At 42.0% G+C, this 20833-nt stretch overlaps 1 protein-coding gene across 2 annotated transcripts in view; it reads right to left on the bottom strand.

Moving 5' to 3' along the window:
• Positions 1–7493: 7493 nt before the first annotated feature.
• CDK20 (cyclin dependent kinase 20) overlaps positions 7494–20833 on the bottom strand; it is a 39376-nt gene continuing 26036 nt past the window's right edge. The window contains exons 12-16 of one of the 2 annotated variants that reach the window (XM_033122617.1): positions 19485–19643; positions 18135–18345; positions 16849–17027; positions 16636–16763; positions 7494–13159 (exon numbers count right to left, since the gene is read on the bottom strand). In XM_033122617.1, the coding sequence (XP_032978508.1) occupies positions 13051–13159; positions 16636–16763; positions 16849–17027; positions 18135–18345; positions 19485–19643 (786 nt within the window). In that variant the 3' untranslated portion in view covers positions 7494–13050. Of the gene's footprint in view, positions 13160–16631; positions 16764–16848; positions 18346–19484; positions 19644–20833 lie in introns of those variants that run through there. The other variant, XR_004424623.1, reaches the window with a different exon arrangement.

Raw genomic sequence — 20833 nt, 5'->3', positions numbered from 1 at the left:
ACTAGTGCGAGGAAAAGGGAAGCTGGAGGGCCAGCAGCAGCAAGTCATTTCCCCCAACCCTTCACCCTCTTACTGCTTGAGAGAGAATATTGTCTTTTCACAGATGCTAACACTGTTGAAACCAGGGAGAAACAGATAGAGGGAGCCCCTCCACCCTGGAGGCCAGCTTTATCCCCCAACACTGACCCAGTTATCACTTTGGTGCAAACACACACACACACACATACACCACCACCACCACCACCAACAACAACAACAACAAGTGGTTTCTCTGGGAATGGGGGGTGGGGAACACTGTGGCCACTCCCCATTTTGCCAGGGTAGGAAGCATAAATACATTTGTGGAGGGGTGGCAGTGGCAGAATCCTGTCTTAATATTGTATTCTGAGCAATGAGGTCAACAGGAGAAGTTAGATGAGAAACCCAAAAGATACAACAAACTGTTAAAAACACCCCACAAATGGAGATAAACCCAGGCAGGTGACTGGGGATAAGTTGGTGAGCAGTAGAAAGACTGCCTCCCCCTGACCCAGGAAAAACAGACACTTCTATTCTTGACTGCCCCCCCCCACACACACACACACCTTATCCAACACTAAAAAACATGTCGGGAGCAGAAAGGGGAGAGGCCACTCACTCCTCTCCAGTTTGGTCAATGGAGGGGTCAGGGCAGAGCTGGGTGGTCCACATCCCATATACCCAGCCAGCTGTGGGGGGTCTCCCGTCTAATAGCCCCCCTACACACTGCAACCTGAAGCTCCAAGCTGCCCACTCCTTTGGCCTCCTAGGCCCTTCCTCTTGTCCCCTTCACATTCATTAAGTGGTGCCTCTCTCTCCACCTCCTGAAGGAAATTGCCCCCACCTCACTCCAGGTTGAGGCAAGGGGTGTTCAACTGTCTTAAATATAGTCGAAGAGTTAAAGGAAACCAGCAGAGAAAAATGCCTCAACGTAGAGTATTATATAAAGAAATCAAACATATTCTAAAGCTGAAAAGTACAATAACTGAAATGAAAAATCCACTAGAGGGTTTTGACAGCAGATTTAAACAAAACAGAGAGCTTGACAATAGAATGATTGAAATTATCAAGTCCGAGGAGCAAACAGAAAAATAAACAAAAGAGAATAGAGCCTAAGGGACCTGTAGGACACCATCAAGAATACAAACATATGCATTATGGGAGTCTCATAAGTAGGAGAAAGAAAGGGACAGAAAGAATATATGAATAATCAAAAACTTCCCAAAATTGATAAAATTCATGCATCTTCAAATCAAAAAAGCTAATGAACTCCAAGTAGGAAAAACTCAAAGAGACCCATACCAAGACATAATTAAAATATCACAAGCTAAAGAGAGAGTATCTTGAAAGAAGTGTGAGACAGAAGTGACTCATCCTCAATAAGATTAACAGCCAATTGCTCAGTAGAAGATTCCTGGGCCAAAAGGTAGGAAGGTGGCATATTTAATTAGTGCTGGAGGAAAAAGCACTGTCAACCAAAAATTCTATATCTGGCAAAACTGTCCTTCAAAAAATGAAGCTCAATTAAGGTATTATGAGATAAGCAAAATCTGAGGAAGTTTGTGGCTACTAGACATGTCCTTTATAAATGCTAAAGCGTGTGTCCTTCAGGTTTACATGAAAGAACACTAGATAGTAACTGGAAGCCACATAAAGAAATGAAGAACACTGGTAAACATAACTACTGAAGAACAAAGGGAAGAAAGGACAATTTTTAAAAATAAACAGTGCTGACATAATCAGTTATCCATATGGGTACCCAAATTGTGTGCAAGTATCAATTCCATGACATGTACAAAAGAAACTAAAACATTTAGAAGAGTGAACATAGAGAATATTTTTTTACTGTGTGGTATGTGAGGGTTGCCTGAAATCAGTATAGACGTACAGAAATCAATATAATCATATTTTTGATTTTTACTCTTTATTTTTTTCCTATATGATTTAAAATATGTGTAAAATAATGACTAAAGATCCATATTAATGGACACCAATGTATAAAGATGTAATTTGTTAAGCAAAAACATAAAAGGTGAGGGATGAGCTATATAGGAGGATAGTTTTTGGATACTATTGAAGCAAAAGTCTCCAGAAAAAAATTTTATGATCAAAACCTTCTTAATCCACTTTATATGTAATCACAATCTTGAATTTCATGACATTCATTGCTTTGCTTCATGGTTGTATCCCCTTTGTTTACATCTGTAAACAATACAATTTAGCTTTGCTTATTTTTGAGCTGTATATAGATGGAATCATACTAGATTTATTTTTTTGTCTTTCTTCTTTTGTTCAACCTTCTGTAAGATTCATCAGTGCTGTTGCATGTAGCTCTAGTTTGTTTATTTGCATTGTTTATTATTCCTGTTGTATGATTCTACCACACCTTATTTATCCATTCTACCATTTGTGAATTTTGGATTGTTTCTAATTTGGGGCTACTATGATGCTTTTATGAACAATCTTGTTCATATATCATGGTTTGCTTGTCAAGAACTTCTCAAAGGTACAATTTTAGGAGTGGTGATAGAAATATCTCCAACTTTACTACTTAATAACAAACTGTTTTCTAAAGGGACAGAACAATATGCACTATCTCCAGTGCTGAATGAGTTCCTGTTGTGACATACTGAACAACACTTGTAACTCTCAAGCTTTTTTTTTTTTTTCTTCCCAATCTGAGGGTATAGAGTGGTATCTCACCATGGTTTAATATGCACTTCCTTGAATAATAATGGTTTTTAAGTAAAACTTCATATAATTTGGCCATTTTATGAAGCATACATATTTTCTGTTTTTTGCCTGTTTTTTTCACATTGAAGAGACTTTGAAATAATTTTTAAATTTAGAAAAAATATACATATATACCCTACATTTTAATTCTTTGTTGTTTATATATGTTTCAAATATTTTATGACATTCCTTAGTTTTCAATTTTTAAATGATACTTTTCATGTATAAAACTTTTCAATTTTAATTAAATTATAAATCTGTTCCTTAATGGGTAGTTCTTTCATGACCAATTCAAGCAATCCTAACATACCACACAGAAAAAAAAATATTATTCTATATATTCACTCTTCTAAATGTTTCATAGTTTACATGTCATGGAATTGATACTTGGATACAACTTGAGTACCCATATGGGTAACCAATTATCCCAGCACTATTTATTTTTAAAAATTATCCTTTCTTCTCTTTGTTCTTCAGTGCCACTTCCCTGTAATATCATTCCCATATATTCATGGGTCTGTTTCTGGGCTCTCTATTCTTTCACCCTGACACCTCTCTCTCTCTCTCTCTCTCTCTCTCTCTCTCTCTCTCTCTCTCTCTCTCTCTCTCTTTCATCCCACCAATATGGCGCTGTCTTCATTTTATTTATAGTAAGTGTTGATATCAGACCTTAATATAATTTTTTAACTATGCCTTAGCTATTCTTAGACTTTCGCATTTCTTTGTATGTTGTAGAATCATATTATCAAGTTCAGAAGGAAATGTGTTGAGATTGCTTTGACTATATGTGTGTGTGTGTGTGTGTGTGTGTGTGTGTGTGTGTGTATCTGAGGATATTAACATATTTTCACCACTGAGTCTTCTGATCCAGGAACATGATATTCTCTATTTACTTGGGTTTTCTTTAATAGATCTTATTAGAGATTTATAATTTTACCTCAAAAGGTTGTGCACACATTTTGTTACATGTATTCCTAGGTATTTTGAAAATTTTTATTCCATTGTGATTAGTATCTCTTTTATTTCATTTGTAAATTGCTGATATGTAAAATTGAAACATGGTAGATTTTAATTTTAATTTGTTCATTTTGTATCCAGCAAAGTTACTAAAATATCTTATCATACTAATAGTTTACCAGAAGATTATTTGTGATTTGCTACATAAATTAACATCTTATTGTTGTTCATCCTTTCCAATCATGATACATTTAATTTATTTTTATTTACCTTGTCGCTCAGGCTCACTTCTCCAATAAAAATGTTAAACAGCAGAAGTAATGGTGGGTTGTTTTTTTTCCTGATTATAAAGGGAAATATTTCAGTGTTGTACCAGTAAGGATGCTTTGTGGTAGCTTTTATATAGACACATTTCTCAAAATAACAGTTACCCTTTATTCCTTGTTTGCTAAGATTTTTTATCAATATTAATGGATATTGAATTCAAATAAATAAATTTATACATCTTTTAAGTTTATCATACAATTTTTATCCTTTAATCCGTTAATGTGATGAATGACGTTGACAGATTTTCTAATATAACAACCTTACATTCCTAGGATATTCCTATTTTGACAATGATATATTGTCTATGATGTATTATTTATATTACTGGATTTGTTTTTAAATTTTGCACCTATGTTCATAATTGTCACTGGCCTGTAATTTTGTTTTAATGCCTTTGTCAGATTTTAGTATCATTTTATGCTAGCGTTCCAAAAAGTTGGGGAGTGTTCACTTATTTCTATTCCCTGAAAATTGTATAAGATTTGGAGTTACTTTTTCATTAAATATTTAGCAGAACCAAGCAGTGATGCCTAGAGTTTTATTTTAGGGAAAACTTTTCTTTTCAAGTCAGGTTTACTGAGGTATAATTTATATGCAGTTCATTCACTCTTTATAGGTATACAGTTCAGTGGATTTTGACAAAGATACTCGTATATACGTCATATGCCACAGGCCATTTCCATTAACCCCAAAATTCCCTTGTGCCCCTTTGTGTTCAATCCCCTCTCCTTACCGCCAGGCCCAGGTACTGCTGACTTGGTTTCTGTTTCTATAGTTTTGCATTTATTTTCAAGAATGTCCTATAAGTGGATTCATACAGTACATAGCCTGTTACTGACTTCTTTTACTTAGCGTAACATTTTTGAGACTCATCCTTGCTTTTGCATTTATCAGAATTTTGTTCCTGTTTATTGTTGAGTAGTATTCCACTATGTAGGAAACCACAATTTGTTTACCTGCTCACCAATTGATGAACATTTGGGTTGTTCCTAGTTTCTGACTATTACCAATAAATTTCCTATAAACATTTGTGCACAGCGTTTGCATAGATGCAGTCACCCTGCAGAGGCAGATCTGCCAAGTTTGGTCTGGATGTCACGACTGATAATGCCACCCACACACAAGAAAAGACTTCTTACTCCCATAATGAGGCTTTTTGGGGAGAGCAGAATGGCTACCAAGCAGGCCCCAAAAATGACTTGAAAGATCAAGGAAAAGAAACTGGGTTGGGGTTTTTATGGTGGTTGGGGGTGGTGGGGCTAGGGTGAGGGCTCCTGAGCCTGGGCAGGGACTTGATGGTTTGCAACTCCCCTCTTCACCAAAGAAGGGAGCACCTGGGCTGAGCTCGTCTGCTTGCCTAGATGTGGGGAAGAGGGTAAGAGAGAGGTCTTAGGTTTAAAAACTGTCAACAAACTTTTTTTTTTTTTAAAGAATGAAATGCTAACCACCATCTAAGCCTTCAGCGAATTATAATCTGTTTGCTGGTGGCGAGTCTTGCCTTGATGTTGGTGGCTGATAGATCAGGGTGGTAGTTGCTGAAGGTTGGGGTGGCTGTGGCGATGTCTTGTTTTCTTTTTTTTCCTCTTCTCCGCCTCTCCCCTGCCCCCCCACTCAGGTTCAAACCGTTGTTTCTCAGTCTAGTTGCGTAGGACACAGCTCCCTGGCCCATGCTGGTGTTATGAGCCTGGTGCTCCCCCGGCTGAGGCAGTCAGTCGCTGGTCATTGGTCGGCCACTCACAGCAGCTCACGGCAGCTCATGGCCTCACAAAGCAGCCCACAGCTGCTCACGCCAACCTCCAGCTGCTCACCGCATCCCAGCTCCAGGGAGAGCCGTTGTTCTTAGCTGTAGACGGCGCAGCTCACTGGCCCATGTGAGACCGAACCAGTGACCTCAGCGTTAGGAGCACTGCGCTCCAACCAGCTGAATCACTGGGCCGGCCCAACATTTTTTTTTAATGGAGTTAGATTCTTTCTTATGGTACACATATCATTTTATTACTCTTGGGTAAATATGTGGAAATAAGATCGCTGGTTCATGTGTAAGTGCATGTTTAACTTTATAAGAAACTGCCAAACTATTTGCCAAAGTGGCTGTGCCATTTTGCATTCCCACCAGCAACGTGTGAGAGTTCCTGTTGCTCTACATCCTCACCAGCATTCATTATTTTTTCTCTTTAAAATTTTACCTATTCTAGTAGCTGTGGTTTTAATTTGCATTCGCCAATGACTAATGATACTGAACATTTTTCTTGTGCTTATTTGCTACCTACATCTCTGTTAATTTGAGGGGGAACACGCAACTCTGCAATGCTATTTTTAATGAACATAAGACTATTCAGTTTTCTTATTCCTTCTGGTGGGTATCCTTTCCTAGGAATTTATTCATGTCAACCAAATTAAGAATTTATGTGTATATAATTATTCATAATACCTTATGCTTTTCTCCTCTTTCACATTCCTGCTGTTGGCTTTCTGTGTGGTCTTTTTTTTTCATGTTTGTTAGTCTTGCTAGGGAGTTGTCAATTTAATTAGTCTTGTCAAAAAGCCAAATTTTAACGTTTGCTGTTCCTCTTTATTATGTCTTTTTTTTCTATTTTCTTGTTTTTATATTCATTTCAATTTTAAATTCATTTTTGTGTTCTTTTTTCTAACATTTTAAGATGGATGGAGGCACATTAATTTTCAGCCTTTTCTTTCTTCTCCAATGTAGGCACTTAGGCTATAAAATTTCACCGAATACTGGTTTAGCTGCATTCTGCAGGTTTTGAGTCACATTTTCATCATTTAGCCCAAAAATTTTAAACTTCTCTTTCAATGTATTCTTTGACATGTGGTTATTTTATAGTATGCTTCTTAGTTTTAAAACAAGAAAATCTGATTATGTTTTTGTCATTTATTTCTAAAATAATTTTATCGTGGTCACAGGACATACTTTGAATAACATAAATTCTTTAACATTTACTGAGACTTGATTTATTTCGCAGTACATTTAATTTCTTGGTCAATGCTCTCTGTGTATTTGCAAAGAAAATGTGTTCTGTAGCTGCAGGTGTGATGTACATATTGGGAAGGACGCTTTGTGACCTAATTCTTAGATTTTCTGTGACTTCTGCCTGTTTCTCCTTCTCGGTCAATGACCGATCTGAGATTTATTTCCCCTTTAGTACTTAATGAAGTACAATAATATGTCACTTTAGAAAAAGTAAATGACAGTCATCCTCCAATGTAAGGTATTCGCTGAAAGCCAGAGAAACTTGCCGTCTGCCATCACAGGACAGCCTGCTGAAAATCTGGCTGGCATCTTGTGATGAGTGGCAGGGCTGCAAAGGAGACTAATGTACAGCCTCAGCAGGTCTCTTGTAAAAATCAGGCCCAGATACGGAAAGAATTGGGATAGCTGAGTGAACAATCTGAGAATCTTGACTCCCTCCCTACCCTCCCCCCTCAATTGCCCTTCCTGATGGCAGAAACAGCCCCCTCCACATTACCAGGGGTATTAGCCTCTCCCGTGGGGGGTGTCCTGCACAGTGATGGTCTTCTCAGGGCCCACCCCTCACTCCTTATTGCCTCCGGGCTAGTACCAAGAATCAGGGAACAGCAGAGCCTGGAAAGAGAAATGCAAACCCTGCTTTGGGAAGAAATGCCTACATAGCAAAAGAGTTATAAGACCTGCCTAATAATAGGACATGGGGCACGTGTGTTAAAGGTAATCTTGGTGGTAGATGAGGGAAGGTAGAATTTAAGAGGGAAGGAGATAACTTACTGACATGAGGCACTCACCTTTGATTAACGATTATTACTTGGGTAAAAACACCTGAAGCCATCCAGCAGCGTCCATCACGTTTGTGACGGAGTTACAGGAACTTTACTCAAGAGGAACTGACCTTCCCTTCAATCAGTGTGCTCTGGATCTATAAGTTTAGAGCTGGGAGTTGGGTGTGGGACCTTGACTTTCCACTGAGGTGGAAGACATCTAGTTCACTAATCCTCAGGTTTTTTCTGTTTCTATAAATAAATAGCACTCTCATTCGTTCTCCATTTATATCATCCCTAGGGAACTATGGTGTATCAAACACCACCTCAGATCTCTGCAGGTCAAAAAGCACCTTGATCACCACTCCAACCCTGCTTAGTTGGCCAGGGTCACCATGCACTGGGAACCTTCCCAAAGGCACGTCAGGACATGTCTTCTCAGGTGAAGAGCAAGTTGCTGCACCGCAAATATCTCACCGCTTACAAAAAAAGTTTTGGTGGGTCTCTTTGAAATTTGAATTTGGAGGAAACAAGTACCAAACGGGAATACTGCTCTCATTCATTCATTAGCTAACCTTGGGCTCTCAGTGATGACAGGCCTGAGTTCCTGGGGATAGGAGTGGAGACAATTCTTTCAGGCGTCACAGCAATTTTCCTCTTAAGTGGAAGCTGCGATGACCACCCGACTACTCTGTTCTTTGTCAGTGGCCCAACAGGCAAAGAAAGGAGTGACTATCACGACTGGGGTTATAACTGACAATCGGGGACTAAGACTGCTAGTACCCGTATGTAATGGGAGGAGGGTGGAGTGTGTCTGAAACCTAGAAATAACCGGGCTTTCTCTAAACTGAATCACCCAGCAATGAATCTCAGTGAGCACAGAAACAACCATGACCATCACCTTGGGGATGAAGGTCAGGGTCATCCCACCAAGTAAATAGCCGAGACTGCCCAATGTACCATCAGACTGAAGGGAATCCAGCAGAGGGGACTTTCTTTTTCACTAACACTCTTGTTGTAGGCTTCCAGACCAGAACTGGCCACCACCTGGGACTCTGATCACACTTAGAGTGAGGATGCCTTCATTCTCCATGGAGGAGGCGTCGTAGTGTAGTCGGAGGGGCATACATAATGGGAGGACCTGAGGGGTACAAAGCGTGGGCTGAGTTGGGACATGTGTATACCTTCTCAAATTCTGCTGAACACTTCCTTCTCTCCCATCATTGGCACCTCATCTGCACCAGGGTGCCCCCACTTTGGGGAATGACTGAGACACACACTGCAGCCACCTAGGTGCTGGATGGCATGACTGGAAGTGCACAGCAATCGGTCCCACACTGAGCCAGGACCTCAAAACCTGCACTCTCAGAGTCAAGGAGATTAGGATGTAAACCTACGCACCCCCACTGCCAATTGCAGGGAATGATAAAGAAGGCAACCTCGGTGTTGACCGGAATAGGAGATGAGCTGGGGAGCTGAGAACTGTGACCCTGAACCTGCTGTAGACAGATTGCCCTACTGGAACACATACCTGGGATTGGCCAAAGTCCTTCAGACTGTGACCAGGGGAAAGGCAGCCTCTATCCTTAGGATCCTGTATCGTCATATGCCCATAAACACTTGGCATCATCTATCTAGCTTTCTCTACTTTTCCCTTTTATGGCCAGCCTAATAGTGTAAAGTGATGTCATTATTGTTTTATTTTGCTGTGATTACTAACAATTTTGAGAATTTTATCCTATACTTAGGGTTTGATTTGGTTCCTTCTGTAAGTTACATTTCTTATTAGCTCATTTTTGGAGCTGCTGTCAACGGCATGTCTTTTACTTTTGATTATGGTGTCACTTGGACAAAGGATTTAAATTATAACAGACATTATTTTGTTACAGGTTTTGCTTTTGTATTATTCTGCTTTAAAGGCCTCTCTTTTTCTGAAAGTTTTCTCTGTAATTTTATTTTTCGTTTAGATCCTTTACACATAAGAAACTTATTTCTGTGCATGGTTATGAGGAAGGAATCTGACTTTATTCCATTTGGATAGCTAGTCCTTCCAACATAATTTACTGAAGCATTATTTTTCTACTCTGATTTGAAATGTCACCTATATTGTATACCAAATTTCAAAATATATGTGGGTCCGTTTCTTGATCCTCTATGCTGTTTGTCTATTCATGCGGATACCACTTTGTCTTCATAACTCACAGGGCAGGTCTCCTCATCTTTTTGTTTCTGTAAGATTGTCTTGGCTATTCTTGTACCTTTACAGCTCCATATACATTTTATAATCATTTTCTCACATTCTACTTTAAAAACTGTAGCAATTTTATTGGTATTGCTTTCAATGTATGGCCACTTTAAAACAGTAATTCTCCTATCAATGAACATTGAATCTCTTTATTCTTCCAATTTTAGTATATGTGCTGCCGAAATGAGCACAGGAATCTCTTTATTCTTTAGAAAAACTTTCCTTTCTCCATAAAGTTTTTTTGTTAAAGATTATTCCATATTATAGTTTCTGCTGTTATTGTGAATGGGATACTTTTCCTAATTGTTGGTACACTAATTTTAATATGTACCTACTCACCAATCATGAGGAATTTTCCTTACTAATTCTAATAATTTTCTTGTGTTTCTACAGATAATACTGTTTAGAAATTATGGTAAATATACTTCTTATTTTTTAGAGCTTAATTTTGGTTTTTCAAAAAATATTACATTTATTAGCACCTCCAGGGCGATACTTAATTGTGGTGGTAACATCACCATTCCATTTTCCTAAGATCCCTGGAAATTTTTCTAATTAAGCATGTTTACTGTTTCTTTTAGATTCCTTTTATCAGATTACGAAAATTACCTTCCATCCCAGTTTCATTGAGATTTTATTTCTACTTAATCCATCTATCTTTAAAAAAATATTTTAAATCCTATGTGTGTATGTATTCAAAAAGGAATTTGAATTATGGTTATCAATTAATATTTTGTGATTTGCCAAGCACTAGGAAGATTTTTTTCAGTGTTTTATATTTTATACAGAATAGGTTGGGCTACATCAGCAGTTAGCTGAAGGATCTGAGGCAGGCTCGCAGAGGCCCACATGCTTCTGTAGGACTCAAGAGGGGCCAGTGAAGTCGCCACGTCCTCCAGGGGCACGGTACCCACTGCGTGCTGTAAAGGGAGCCTTCAGAACTTGGATTTACAGGGCGAGAGCATACCATACTTCCTAAGTGTCTCTTTGCGGGGCCACGGCACCACACCTCGGTAGGCCATGTTTTCCTGATAAGAAAACATTGGCCGCACAGCTCAGCAAGATTCACAGGCGCTCCCAGCACTTCCTGTGTTGCCATGAAGACTCCCTTCCAAGCCTCCCGCACACCCACAGCCGGGTCCCTAGAGCTGCACAAGTTCTTGAGTAGGGCTTACCAACACGACCTGACCCTAATGCGGCAGCTGAGGACAGAGTGCCTGGACCTGATTAGCTGCCTTCCCCTAAAAAATGACCAGGACTGTTTTCCTAGTCACCACGGGTCCAAGGCTCTCAGGCGGACCCATACACTGGACTAACTTTCCCTTATCTGATCTCCAACCTCTTGCCAAAACCCCAGATCCTTTCCGTCTTCAGCAAAATCCCTAGTATCTCAGCTTACCTGAATTTTCCCTTCATCTTCTGAAGGTAAAGCTATTTCCTTTCTTGCTGTGTTATATTTACTACTGCTAATTTCTCCTCCCTTTTCTCTTTCCCCTTCTACTGTATTTAGGATGCGTTACTACTGCTTCACTGCTCAGTCCACAAGTTTTAGAATATCAAGCAACATTGTGACAGAAATAAGAGAGATACACACCCCTACAGAGCTAACAAAGACCTTGGGTTTTCAAACATACCAGTTATGTTTGTTACCATGAGGGGAAGCTGGGTAACGAGCATACGGGAGTTCTCTGTATTGTCTTTGCAACTTTTCTGTAAGTCTAAAATTACCCAAAATAAACCTTATCTTAGCTTTAAAAGAAAAAAAAAAGGCTTTGGATTTTCTTTTGGAGAAATGACTGCATCCAGTCTTGGCTATGCAGCATACAGTTGCTATCTGTTAGGTTAAAAAAAAAAAAAAAGTTGTTAAAGTGCAAATATAGGAAATAGAGTATATCTGGGTATTGGGCAGCCATAGCAGTAGTAGACTGCGGTAGACAGCTTTGTATCCTTATTTTCTATTTTTGAGGAATCTTTCCTTCCTACTTTTGAAGAAATCTTCACTGTGTGTGTCTGGGTTGGGAACACCTACTACTGAAGCAGAGGGGGCCAGACTCCCCATCCTGGCCTTGATGTTGTGGGCATATGACCTCGTCAGCAAATTACACACATACATACCCCTTGTATTCTGAGTCTTGAGTTGTCATACTCCCTCTGGGGCAGCTGGGAAATTTACGGATGGTGGCAGTGACCGAAGTACAGTAGCAGCGATATGGTAGAGCCAGGGGGGCGTCGTAGTGCCAGCAGCGGAGCTGGGATGGTCCAAGCCAGACCTCAGTGGAGGAGCCCCTTGCTGTTGCCTGCCGCCCTGCTCCCCTTGGTTCCAAGCCTGTTTCTCCAGCCTTCTCATTGACTTAGTGAGCTACTCTTTCCTTCCAATAAATTCCTCTTTTGGAATTTTGTTACTTAGCCAGCTGGCTGTTCCTCTTGCTTGCAGAAGGAACTCTGAGTGACACGCCTGACCAGCCAGGGCTTCTGCATGGACCAAGTCCAGGGGCACCACTGTCGCAAAATACAAGTCTCCCTACAGCTATGCGGCATGGTGCCACAAAACTCTTCTACGTGACAGCAAAAACTATTTATTAGTGTGTGTCTAAAGCACACTACATAGAATACGAAAATAAAAAATATTTACTTACATATTTGAACAACACGAACAATTGTTACCATCCCAGCACTGTAAGTGTAGGCTTTCTAGCCCCCCCGTCAGGCATTTTCTCCTCTCTGTCACTATCTGAATAGCCCTGGGCAGGTTGCCAGGCACCTGGACCACAGCTAACAATGGGTTAATGACTCTCCTGTTGTATTTCCTGTTCCTTGTCTGAAAAACAGACAATCATACCCACTATACTGGCTTGCTGTGAGGATTTAAAAATAAACTCACATAGCACAGTGCTGACCCCAGCAGTACTTGCGAATTACTAATTCCTTTCCCAACGTTAATAAAATAATCATGTTAATCTTTGTATGTATATGAGCTCTTCGCCAAAGTGAGATGATCTTCAGTCAATGTGGTCATCTCAGCCCTGTTGCACTTGGAAGTAATAGGACCTTAGAATACTCGTGCCGACACTTCTGGCTTCCACGCCTACAATGCTCATACTGTCACTTTCCACGTGGGTAAATCCACTGTGAAGGGAAGGAGACGCTGTGTATTAACTTGAGACAAGGACAAATGCTTAGGTAGTAAGGCCTTTGTGGGCAACCTCGGACCTCCTCCACCCAGCCCACCCGTTCGCATTCAACCTGGACTTGGACTCGAGGGCCTACCTTCATTTCTAACAATTAGCAAACACCATCATGTTCTGCAGTGGGAATATCAGTTTTGGACCCTCCTAATAGTAGCTGCCTGAATCAGTGATTCCGGCTATTCTGGAAACTTCTCCTGACATAGGAGGAGGGGTACCTAATCCAATGTCAGCAGGTGAGTCATTTCCCCAGAATTTAGAATCATCAGTTCCATCAGTCTCAGTGAAGATGTAAAAATAGCAGCTAATGGGACCATCACTTTCCACAATGTTACCTGTGTCTGCCTTGACAAACGTACTATGTGCTGCTCTGTGGCTTGAGAGAAAAATGAAGTAGGTGTGCAGAGAACCAAACCATGAAAAACTAGAGAAGGAACTTCCTGAGTTTCCTATAGAAGCCCAGTTTCGGGCTAGAGATTACTTCTGAAATACTGCTGCTTTGGCCTTTGTGAAAAAAATTCCCTGCTGACTTACTGAATTTCTTTAAGCAGCAACTGAAGTTCTATGTGACTTAGAAATTAATAACAAAAGTGGAATGTGGCAGTTTCCAACTCTCAGAAAACTGTTCAGGGGCTGAGCTGGGGGCAGGGGAAGCTGCTCCCTGATATCCCAGCCAGCCAGTGGTCATCCTGCTGTTTTCGGCTAAGAAGGTTTAACTTGCATCTGTTTTCCTTTTCTCTTTAGAGAATTCCTCCTCTTTTCTTCAATTGATATTTTGGTAAATTTACAGAGTTTGGCCACTATCACTACAATCCAGTTTTAGAACATTTCCATCACTCCAAAAAGATCTGTTGTGCCTACCAGCAGTGAATCCCATCCTACTCCCACCCCCGAGCAGCCACTCGTTTACCTTCTGCACCTACAGACTTGTCTTTTCTAGATGTAAATGGATACAGTACGTATCTTACATATCTGGCTTCTTTCATGTAACACAGTGTTTCTGCAGCTCGTCCATGTTGAGTGTGTGACACTGTGCCATTCCTATTTATGGTTGAGTAATATTCCCTTGTATGGATGTACCACAGTGCATTTATCCATTTACCAGCTGATAGGCATTTGCACTGTCTGCACATTTTGCATTGAGTAAAGCTGTTAAGAACATCTGTGTACAGTTTTTGTGTAGATGTGTGTCTATTTCTCTTTGCATAGACGTATGTCTATTTCTCTTGAGTAGATCCTAAGGGCATGCTGATAGGTTGCTGGTAAGTTTATATCTAACACATTTTCTTTGGAGAATCAGATATATATTCATAGATGACAACATTTTAGGAAACTGAAAAGCTCCTAGAAAGTATTGGTTACCTCTTGTAGCATTCACTAAGGTGCTGGAAAAGAGATAAAATGCTGCCTATCTAAAAACTTACAAGGAACAGCATGAAGCAAGATTTCTGGGTGTATTATTGCCAAATGAAGCTCCCAAAGAGAAATTACCACTCAATTAAGGATTTCTGGAGGAAGCTGTTGTGACTAGGAAAGGGGCATAATTTTAGGTCATGATCCATTCATTCCAGGGTCCTCATTAAAGGATGTTTTTGAGATGTTTCTAAGAGTGCTACTTACGTGCTACAATGAGAACAGTGTCATTTCAGTGAATGAATGAATTTACCATTTTATAATGCCTGTAGTGCAGTGTTTGAAAACACATGTGAAACAGAAGATTTCATGATCATTTGCTTGCCACGACAAGCACAGTGTAATACAGTGAGTGGATGTGTTGAGCTTTGTGTGATACCTGAAATGCAGTGTTTAAAAGACATGTACAAAAGAAGTTTCTAAAGTAGTACTTGCTTGCTAAGTTGAGAATGTGTTACTTCAGTGAAAGGATGTGCTAAGCACTCAGTAATAGATGGTATATAGTGATGCAGCGATGCAGTAAAGAACGCAGATGCAGTAAAGAATTCTTTAAAGACACAGATTAAAAGACACACACACACACACACACACACACACACACACAAGCACATTTGTGAGGCCCAAATCTAAGCACACTCCCGTGAAGGGCAACCTTGCCAAGGCAACAAGAACAGGTGTTTGCAGGCATGTTTGCAGGCAGAAAGGTTTTCCTGCCACTGGAGGGAGGTAATATTACTGACAGCTACAAGTGGTTATAGGGTGTATGGTGAGCACCTCCACTGCCTGAGGGGCCTGCTTCACAAACGCTGGCCTCTGACCAAAAGCAGACAAAGCAGAGCAAGGCCTTGATGCCTCTTCTAAGTGCAGCGGAGGTAGGTGTAACGTATCAGAGTGTAAATTGGCAAAAACACAGCACTTCACCGCTTGCAGATGTGGCCCGGGGACGGAATGGCTCCCAAACACTTAGGTTCAGCCCAGGCGTCCAACTTCAGAGGAATTGAGTGAGGAATTCTGAGTGAAGAAGTTGTTGATGCAAGTGTTTTTCAGAATGCAGAGCACTGAGTTGGCTTTTACGCTTTGTTTAGGAAGGTAAGCAAGGGTTAAAAACTACTTACAGGCCAATTCTCATAAAACTAATTTGAATGTCTCCTAATTCTTTATCTTATCAGAAAGTTGAGTTCAATTACTGAAAAGAACTAAGATTCTCCTGTATTAGGAGTTTGCTTTAGTAATTATCTTCAAACAACTACTGATTTAAAACTCAGAAATTAGGTAAGTTTGTTACAGAAACCTGTAGTTTTTGAAATATTTGGTTTGGAGCATTGTATTTTTTCATTCAAGATTGTTATGATGTTTGTCACAGGAGGTTGCATTTACCCCATCCCTCGTGACAGGTAACTGACGACTGTGAGGTCAGTGATGTCCCCATAAGGAAGCCAACTGGAATATAAAATGTGTAAGCCCTGCCCTCTTTGTAGAACTTACTCTGGCAAGAAAGAATGAAAGTGATTCCAAAATACTAATTTTAAAACAAACTGCAACATCGCATTCTTTTGGACTTTTAGAGTCTTGCCCCCACTGACTCCCACCGCCACCTGGGTTTGATAAATGAATTCAGGATTATGAAGGGAGGGAGAGAGCGGGGCTGCAGGGCTGTGTCGGGGCCCTCCGCAAGCTTCACTGTGCGTCCCTGTGGGAATTTGGACAAAATATCCACATCTCTGAGCCTCCATTTCATCTGGGAAACCTGAGTGATGCCAACTGCAGGTGCTGGTTTTGCACATTAATGGAGATCATGCAGATGACGCATGGCATTTTTTTTTTAAGAGGAGGAAACAGATTCTGACCAGTGACTTTCCTTGGGTCCCCAAGTAGTAAGTGGAAGGCTGGGCTAAGACCCCAGGTCCCAGTCACATCCTTTCCAATGGTATCCTTAAAAAGGTACTGCTGGGAGGCCTGAGGAGGCTGTCTCACAGACACAGTGAAGGAATCAGAAGCAATTACCTGGCCCACCGGTGGGACCCCCCGAGCAAGTGGTAGCAGCTCTTGAGGACAGGAAATTTATTGTCCTTATTCCACACGTAGACTCGCAAGGAGAGGTCGAAGGAAGAGGTGATGACTCGGCTCTGGTCCTTGAAATGAAAAGCCACATGAGTTGGGGACGTGGGCTCCCAAGGCAGGGCTCCGAGCTGCGGGCGGGGCAGGCGCCACACTCACCACCCACATGGACGTGATGGGTTTCTGGTGGTCCTGGAAGACTGCCAGCTGCAGGCCGTGTATGGTGAAGAGCACCAGCTCCGACCCAGACACCAGCAGGATCACCTGGGAGCTGTGGCCCTTCATAAGGTGAGGGGGCTTCATGGTGTCTGGCAAGACAAAACTTGCGATCTGTTGTACTTTATGAAATAAAAACACAGATTGTCATGTCTCGATAGCAACTGGAGTCTGGAACAGACATGCCTCACCTAAGATGCTACAGTACACTGAAAAGAGCAACGGGTTTACAGTTACAGCTGCATTCAATCCTGACCCATGCATTTACTCCCTAAATCTCCCATCCATTGGCTCTAACATATTGAACATGACTGACTGACTTACAGGGGAGCACTATGCATGTGGAGGTGACAGAATCTGGCACACGACAGCATCCAGAGAATGGGGCAAATAAATACCCTTCCTTCTACCCTTCCCCATCTATGAAAGAGTAAGGTCAGAAAGGGTCACATGAGAACTATGACATTTATGACACCTGCCAAAAACTATTGTTGAAGATACTGTTTTTTACACTATACAGCATTCCTCGTTAAAAAAAAAAAAAAAAAAATTCAGTTTGATCACTTCCTAATGGAGTTGCACCAGGAAGAAAAAATTACCTCTTTTGAAGAATTCATGCACTTTCTCGTATCGGACAAGTGATTATATAACACATCCTGTTTCCCCTTTTTCCTTGGCTGCCAGGAAGCTCAGATTAAAATTTATGATCAAATGATGTTATGGAAACAAATGAACATAATACAAAAGAAAAAAATGCTAAGGACCATAGGGAAGGTCTATCAGAGTTGACGTGGGGTTTAGGAGACAGGGAAGGAGAGGGCTGTGTGTCTTATTTTCCTACTGGACTAGGAGCTCCTGGGGGAAGACAGTTGTGGCTTTTATTCATCTTTGTGTGCACTTGGTGCTGAGAACACTGCCTTTGACCCAGTCATGAAGAGAGACGTAGGAAGGAACAGAAGCAGGAAGACAAGTTAGGAGAGGGGAGATTGAGTGAACTGTAGGTAATGTCTGAATCTCAGGCTATGCAAAGGGCCTGACATGAAGCAGGTACTCAAACACCCAACCAGTATGTAAAATCACAAACAAGGAAACCTTTGTTGGGTCACTGTATTCACAGAGAGGAAAGAAAAAGTGCCCTAAAGGAAACCTGAGGAATCTGCGCCTGAAGCATCATATGCAACAGTGGTGACATGCAGACCCCCGGGTCCTGCCTGATATAGGATCCTTACCCAGCATGTCCACTCCATCCCTGGACTTCTTGGTCCTTAGCTCACAGGTGGTGACAACCAACTGTATGCCATTGTCATTTGTATGCATCACCACCAGCCTGGCTGCCTCATCGGGGGCCCAGCAGGCTCTGGAAGTCAGCCGGACGGGGAGAGTGGTGGAGACAGGAGGCACGTCGTCTGAGGGATACAGCAAGGAGCGCGTGTGGAAAACCTGGGGATCACCACCACAGTGTCATCCCCGGTGGCAGAGGGACTTGCCTGACCCAGGAACACTCTTGAGACACCCCCCCCCCGACACCCACAATGACCACACTGGTCTCACGGGCAGCTGTGCCCCTCATGGGCCCTCCTTTTCAGATGGCTTGGACCAGGTGAGCGAGGTTAATCCCAGCACGAGTCTGGCCCCTGTGAGGGCAGAGGGGTGAATGGCTCCAGTAAACGACTTCGGTCCCTGAGCAGCAACACATCCTGCTTCTGCCTCCAGTGTCTGTCCCCGTGTTCCCTTCCTTCCTTCCAACAGTCTGGCTCTAATTGCCTCCTCTCAGTCCCTGGGACTGCTGTCCCCCCCACCAACTGGTGGCTGCTACCCCCCGCCCCCATCAGTCCCACAGCTTCTCTGCTCCGGTTGCCCCCTCCCTGACCTCTCCCCTTCCCTGGCTACCAGGTCCCAACACTGGCAATTCTTGTCCTCTGCCCCTGCTCTCTCTTCCTGTCCTTCCTCATTCACCCACCCCCAACATGTCTCAAGACCCTCTCCAGCTAGCTGTTCTTACTCTGGTCTCATTTTCCAGTTTGGTTCCTGGCATTCAGGCTGGATGTCTCTGTGCCCACGAGTCACTGGGATCCTCCCCAGATCATGGGGCACTGGTGCTGGTTGAGCCACCCAGTCACACAGGAGGCCACATGCAGGCCTGTGGCCCAGACACTGCTTCTGCTGTGCCTCCTCCAGGTGACAATGCTGTCCTACACTGTCAGCATCTCCTCATGCCTGACCTGGACACACTCTCGTCCTCGCGCTCACTGCAGCTCTGTTCTCAGGCCACCAAATGTCTTGTGAGCTTTTCCACAGGGATGTCCCTATGGCCCCAACCCCATTCAAAACTAACTCTGCTCTCTCCTTGGGCAACTGACCGCTTCCGGCCTGTGGGCAATACAGCAGCCTAGAAAGAGTAGAGACCCTGGGGAGAGGCCAACACCACCACTACCCAGCCATTGGCCCTGAGCAGTCACAGACTTGGTCCTGCACAAGAAGCCCCCTTTGCAGACACATCCAGCAAGATCGGGCACAAAACTCGCTACCTGCACACACAAAGCCAGGCCCCTGGGGCCAAGGACACGCCCAGCACTGACCTTGGGCCCCAGGTCTGAGTTCTGGGTCAATGCGAACACCCACTGGCGGTCAGGAGAGCAGAGCAGACTGGTGGGGAGGTTCGGGGACACGCTCACCCTCGACAGCAGCTGCAGCCTGGGCACCGTCAGCGTGTAGAGCGCTCCATCGGCACAGGCCGCCTGCATTGCGAAAGCGCAGTCACCACCTGTGTCCTCGTGTCCTCGCCCGAGAAGCAGGTGGTCACTGCATAACTGCCTCCTCGCTGGGGTGCAATGCCAGTGATTTTTAAGTCAAATATGAATTCACTCAAACAATACCTAAGTCTTCAGAGCAAACCCTCTCCTCCCTCCCTGCAGAAGGTCAGGTGTGGCTGCTAGCACCCTCTCTATCTGGCATGATCAAGTGTTGCTCTGCAGCCTGCATTGTCTGTTTTCAACTTAAAATACTCCTTAGAAATCTTTCCACATCAGAGGACATTTCCCCATGACTTTTACTTCCTCTCATTCTGATGGAAATTCAAGTTGTTTACAAATTTTATTAAGAGGAACAATGACTGTGGCAATAAACACTCCTACTCCCTAGTTTATGCAGCAATGCCAATTACTTCCTACTGAGAGAACCCTAGAACTGGAATTATCAGGTTAAAGAGTATGAGATTTAATACCTTTAACAGGAAAAAAAAGGCTTTAAAAAAAAGTTTCAATCTATACTCTTATTTGCCATGTATAAAAATACCTATTTTTTTTGTCTTGTAAAACCAAGCTTTTCATCCAGTAGGTGAAAACCCTTGTTCTAATGTCACTTTCTTGATTACTAGTTGGGTTTCACACCTTTACATATTACTGGCTTTTTGTATTTTTCTCTATGAATTGACTATTCATAGCTCTACTTATTTTTCTACTAGATTTCTATGCTTCAAATAATCTGATATTAATGCTTTGTTAAATACGATGCAATGTTTTCTCATAATTTTTCATGTGTCTTAATTTTATAATACTCTAGCTCAAAAGTTTTTAGGTTTTTTTTTTTAGTCAATTATATATCTTTTGTTTGTTTTTTTGTTTTTAGTTTTTTAGGTAAATCAAATCTGTGTATTTTTTTCTTGACTCCAGGTTGTATCTTGCCTAGCGAGGCCTTGCACATCCCAGGTTGATTTAAAAAACAACATACATATTCCTCAGATAATTTTATAACTGTCCTTTACATTGAGTTTTTCATTATTCTAAATGTATTTCTACAAATGGAGTGATGTGGGAGTAGCTTAGTTTCTCTTTCCCAATGGTCAAGTGCTCCGTTTCTTGAACAGCTTGTCCTTCACCTACTCTTGTAAAAGAACACTTTTCCACAGACCCTGATGTATGGAACCCGA

Source organism: Rhinolophus ferrumequinum, chromosome 12, assembly GCF_004115265.2.
Source record: "Rhinolophus ferrumequinum isolate MPI-CBG mRhiFer1 chromosome 12, mRhiFer1_v1.p, whole genome shotgun sequence".
NCBI lineage: Eukaryota > Metazoa > Chordata > Mammalia > Chiroptera > Rhinolophidae > Rhinolophus > Rhinolophus ferrumequinum.
This window is presented reverse-complemented; position numbering and strand designations above follow the sequence as displayed.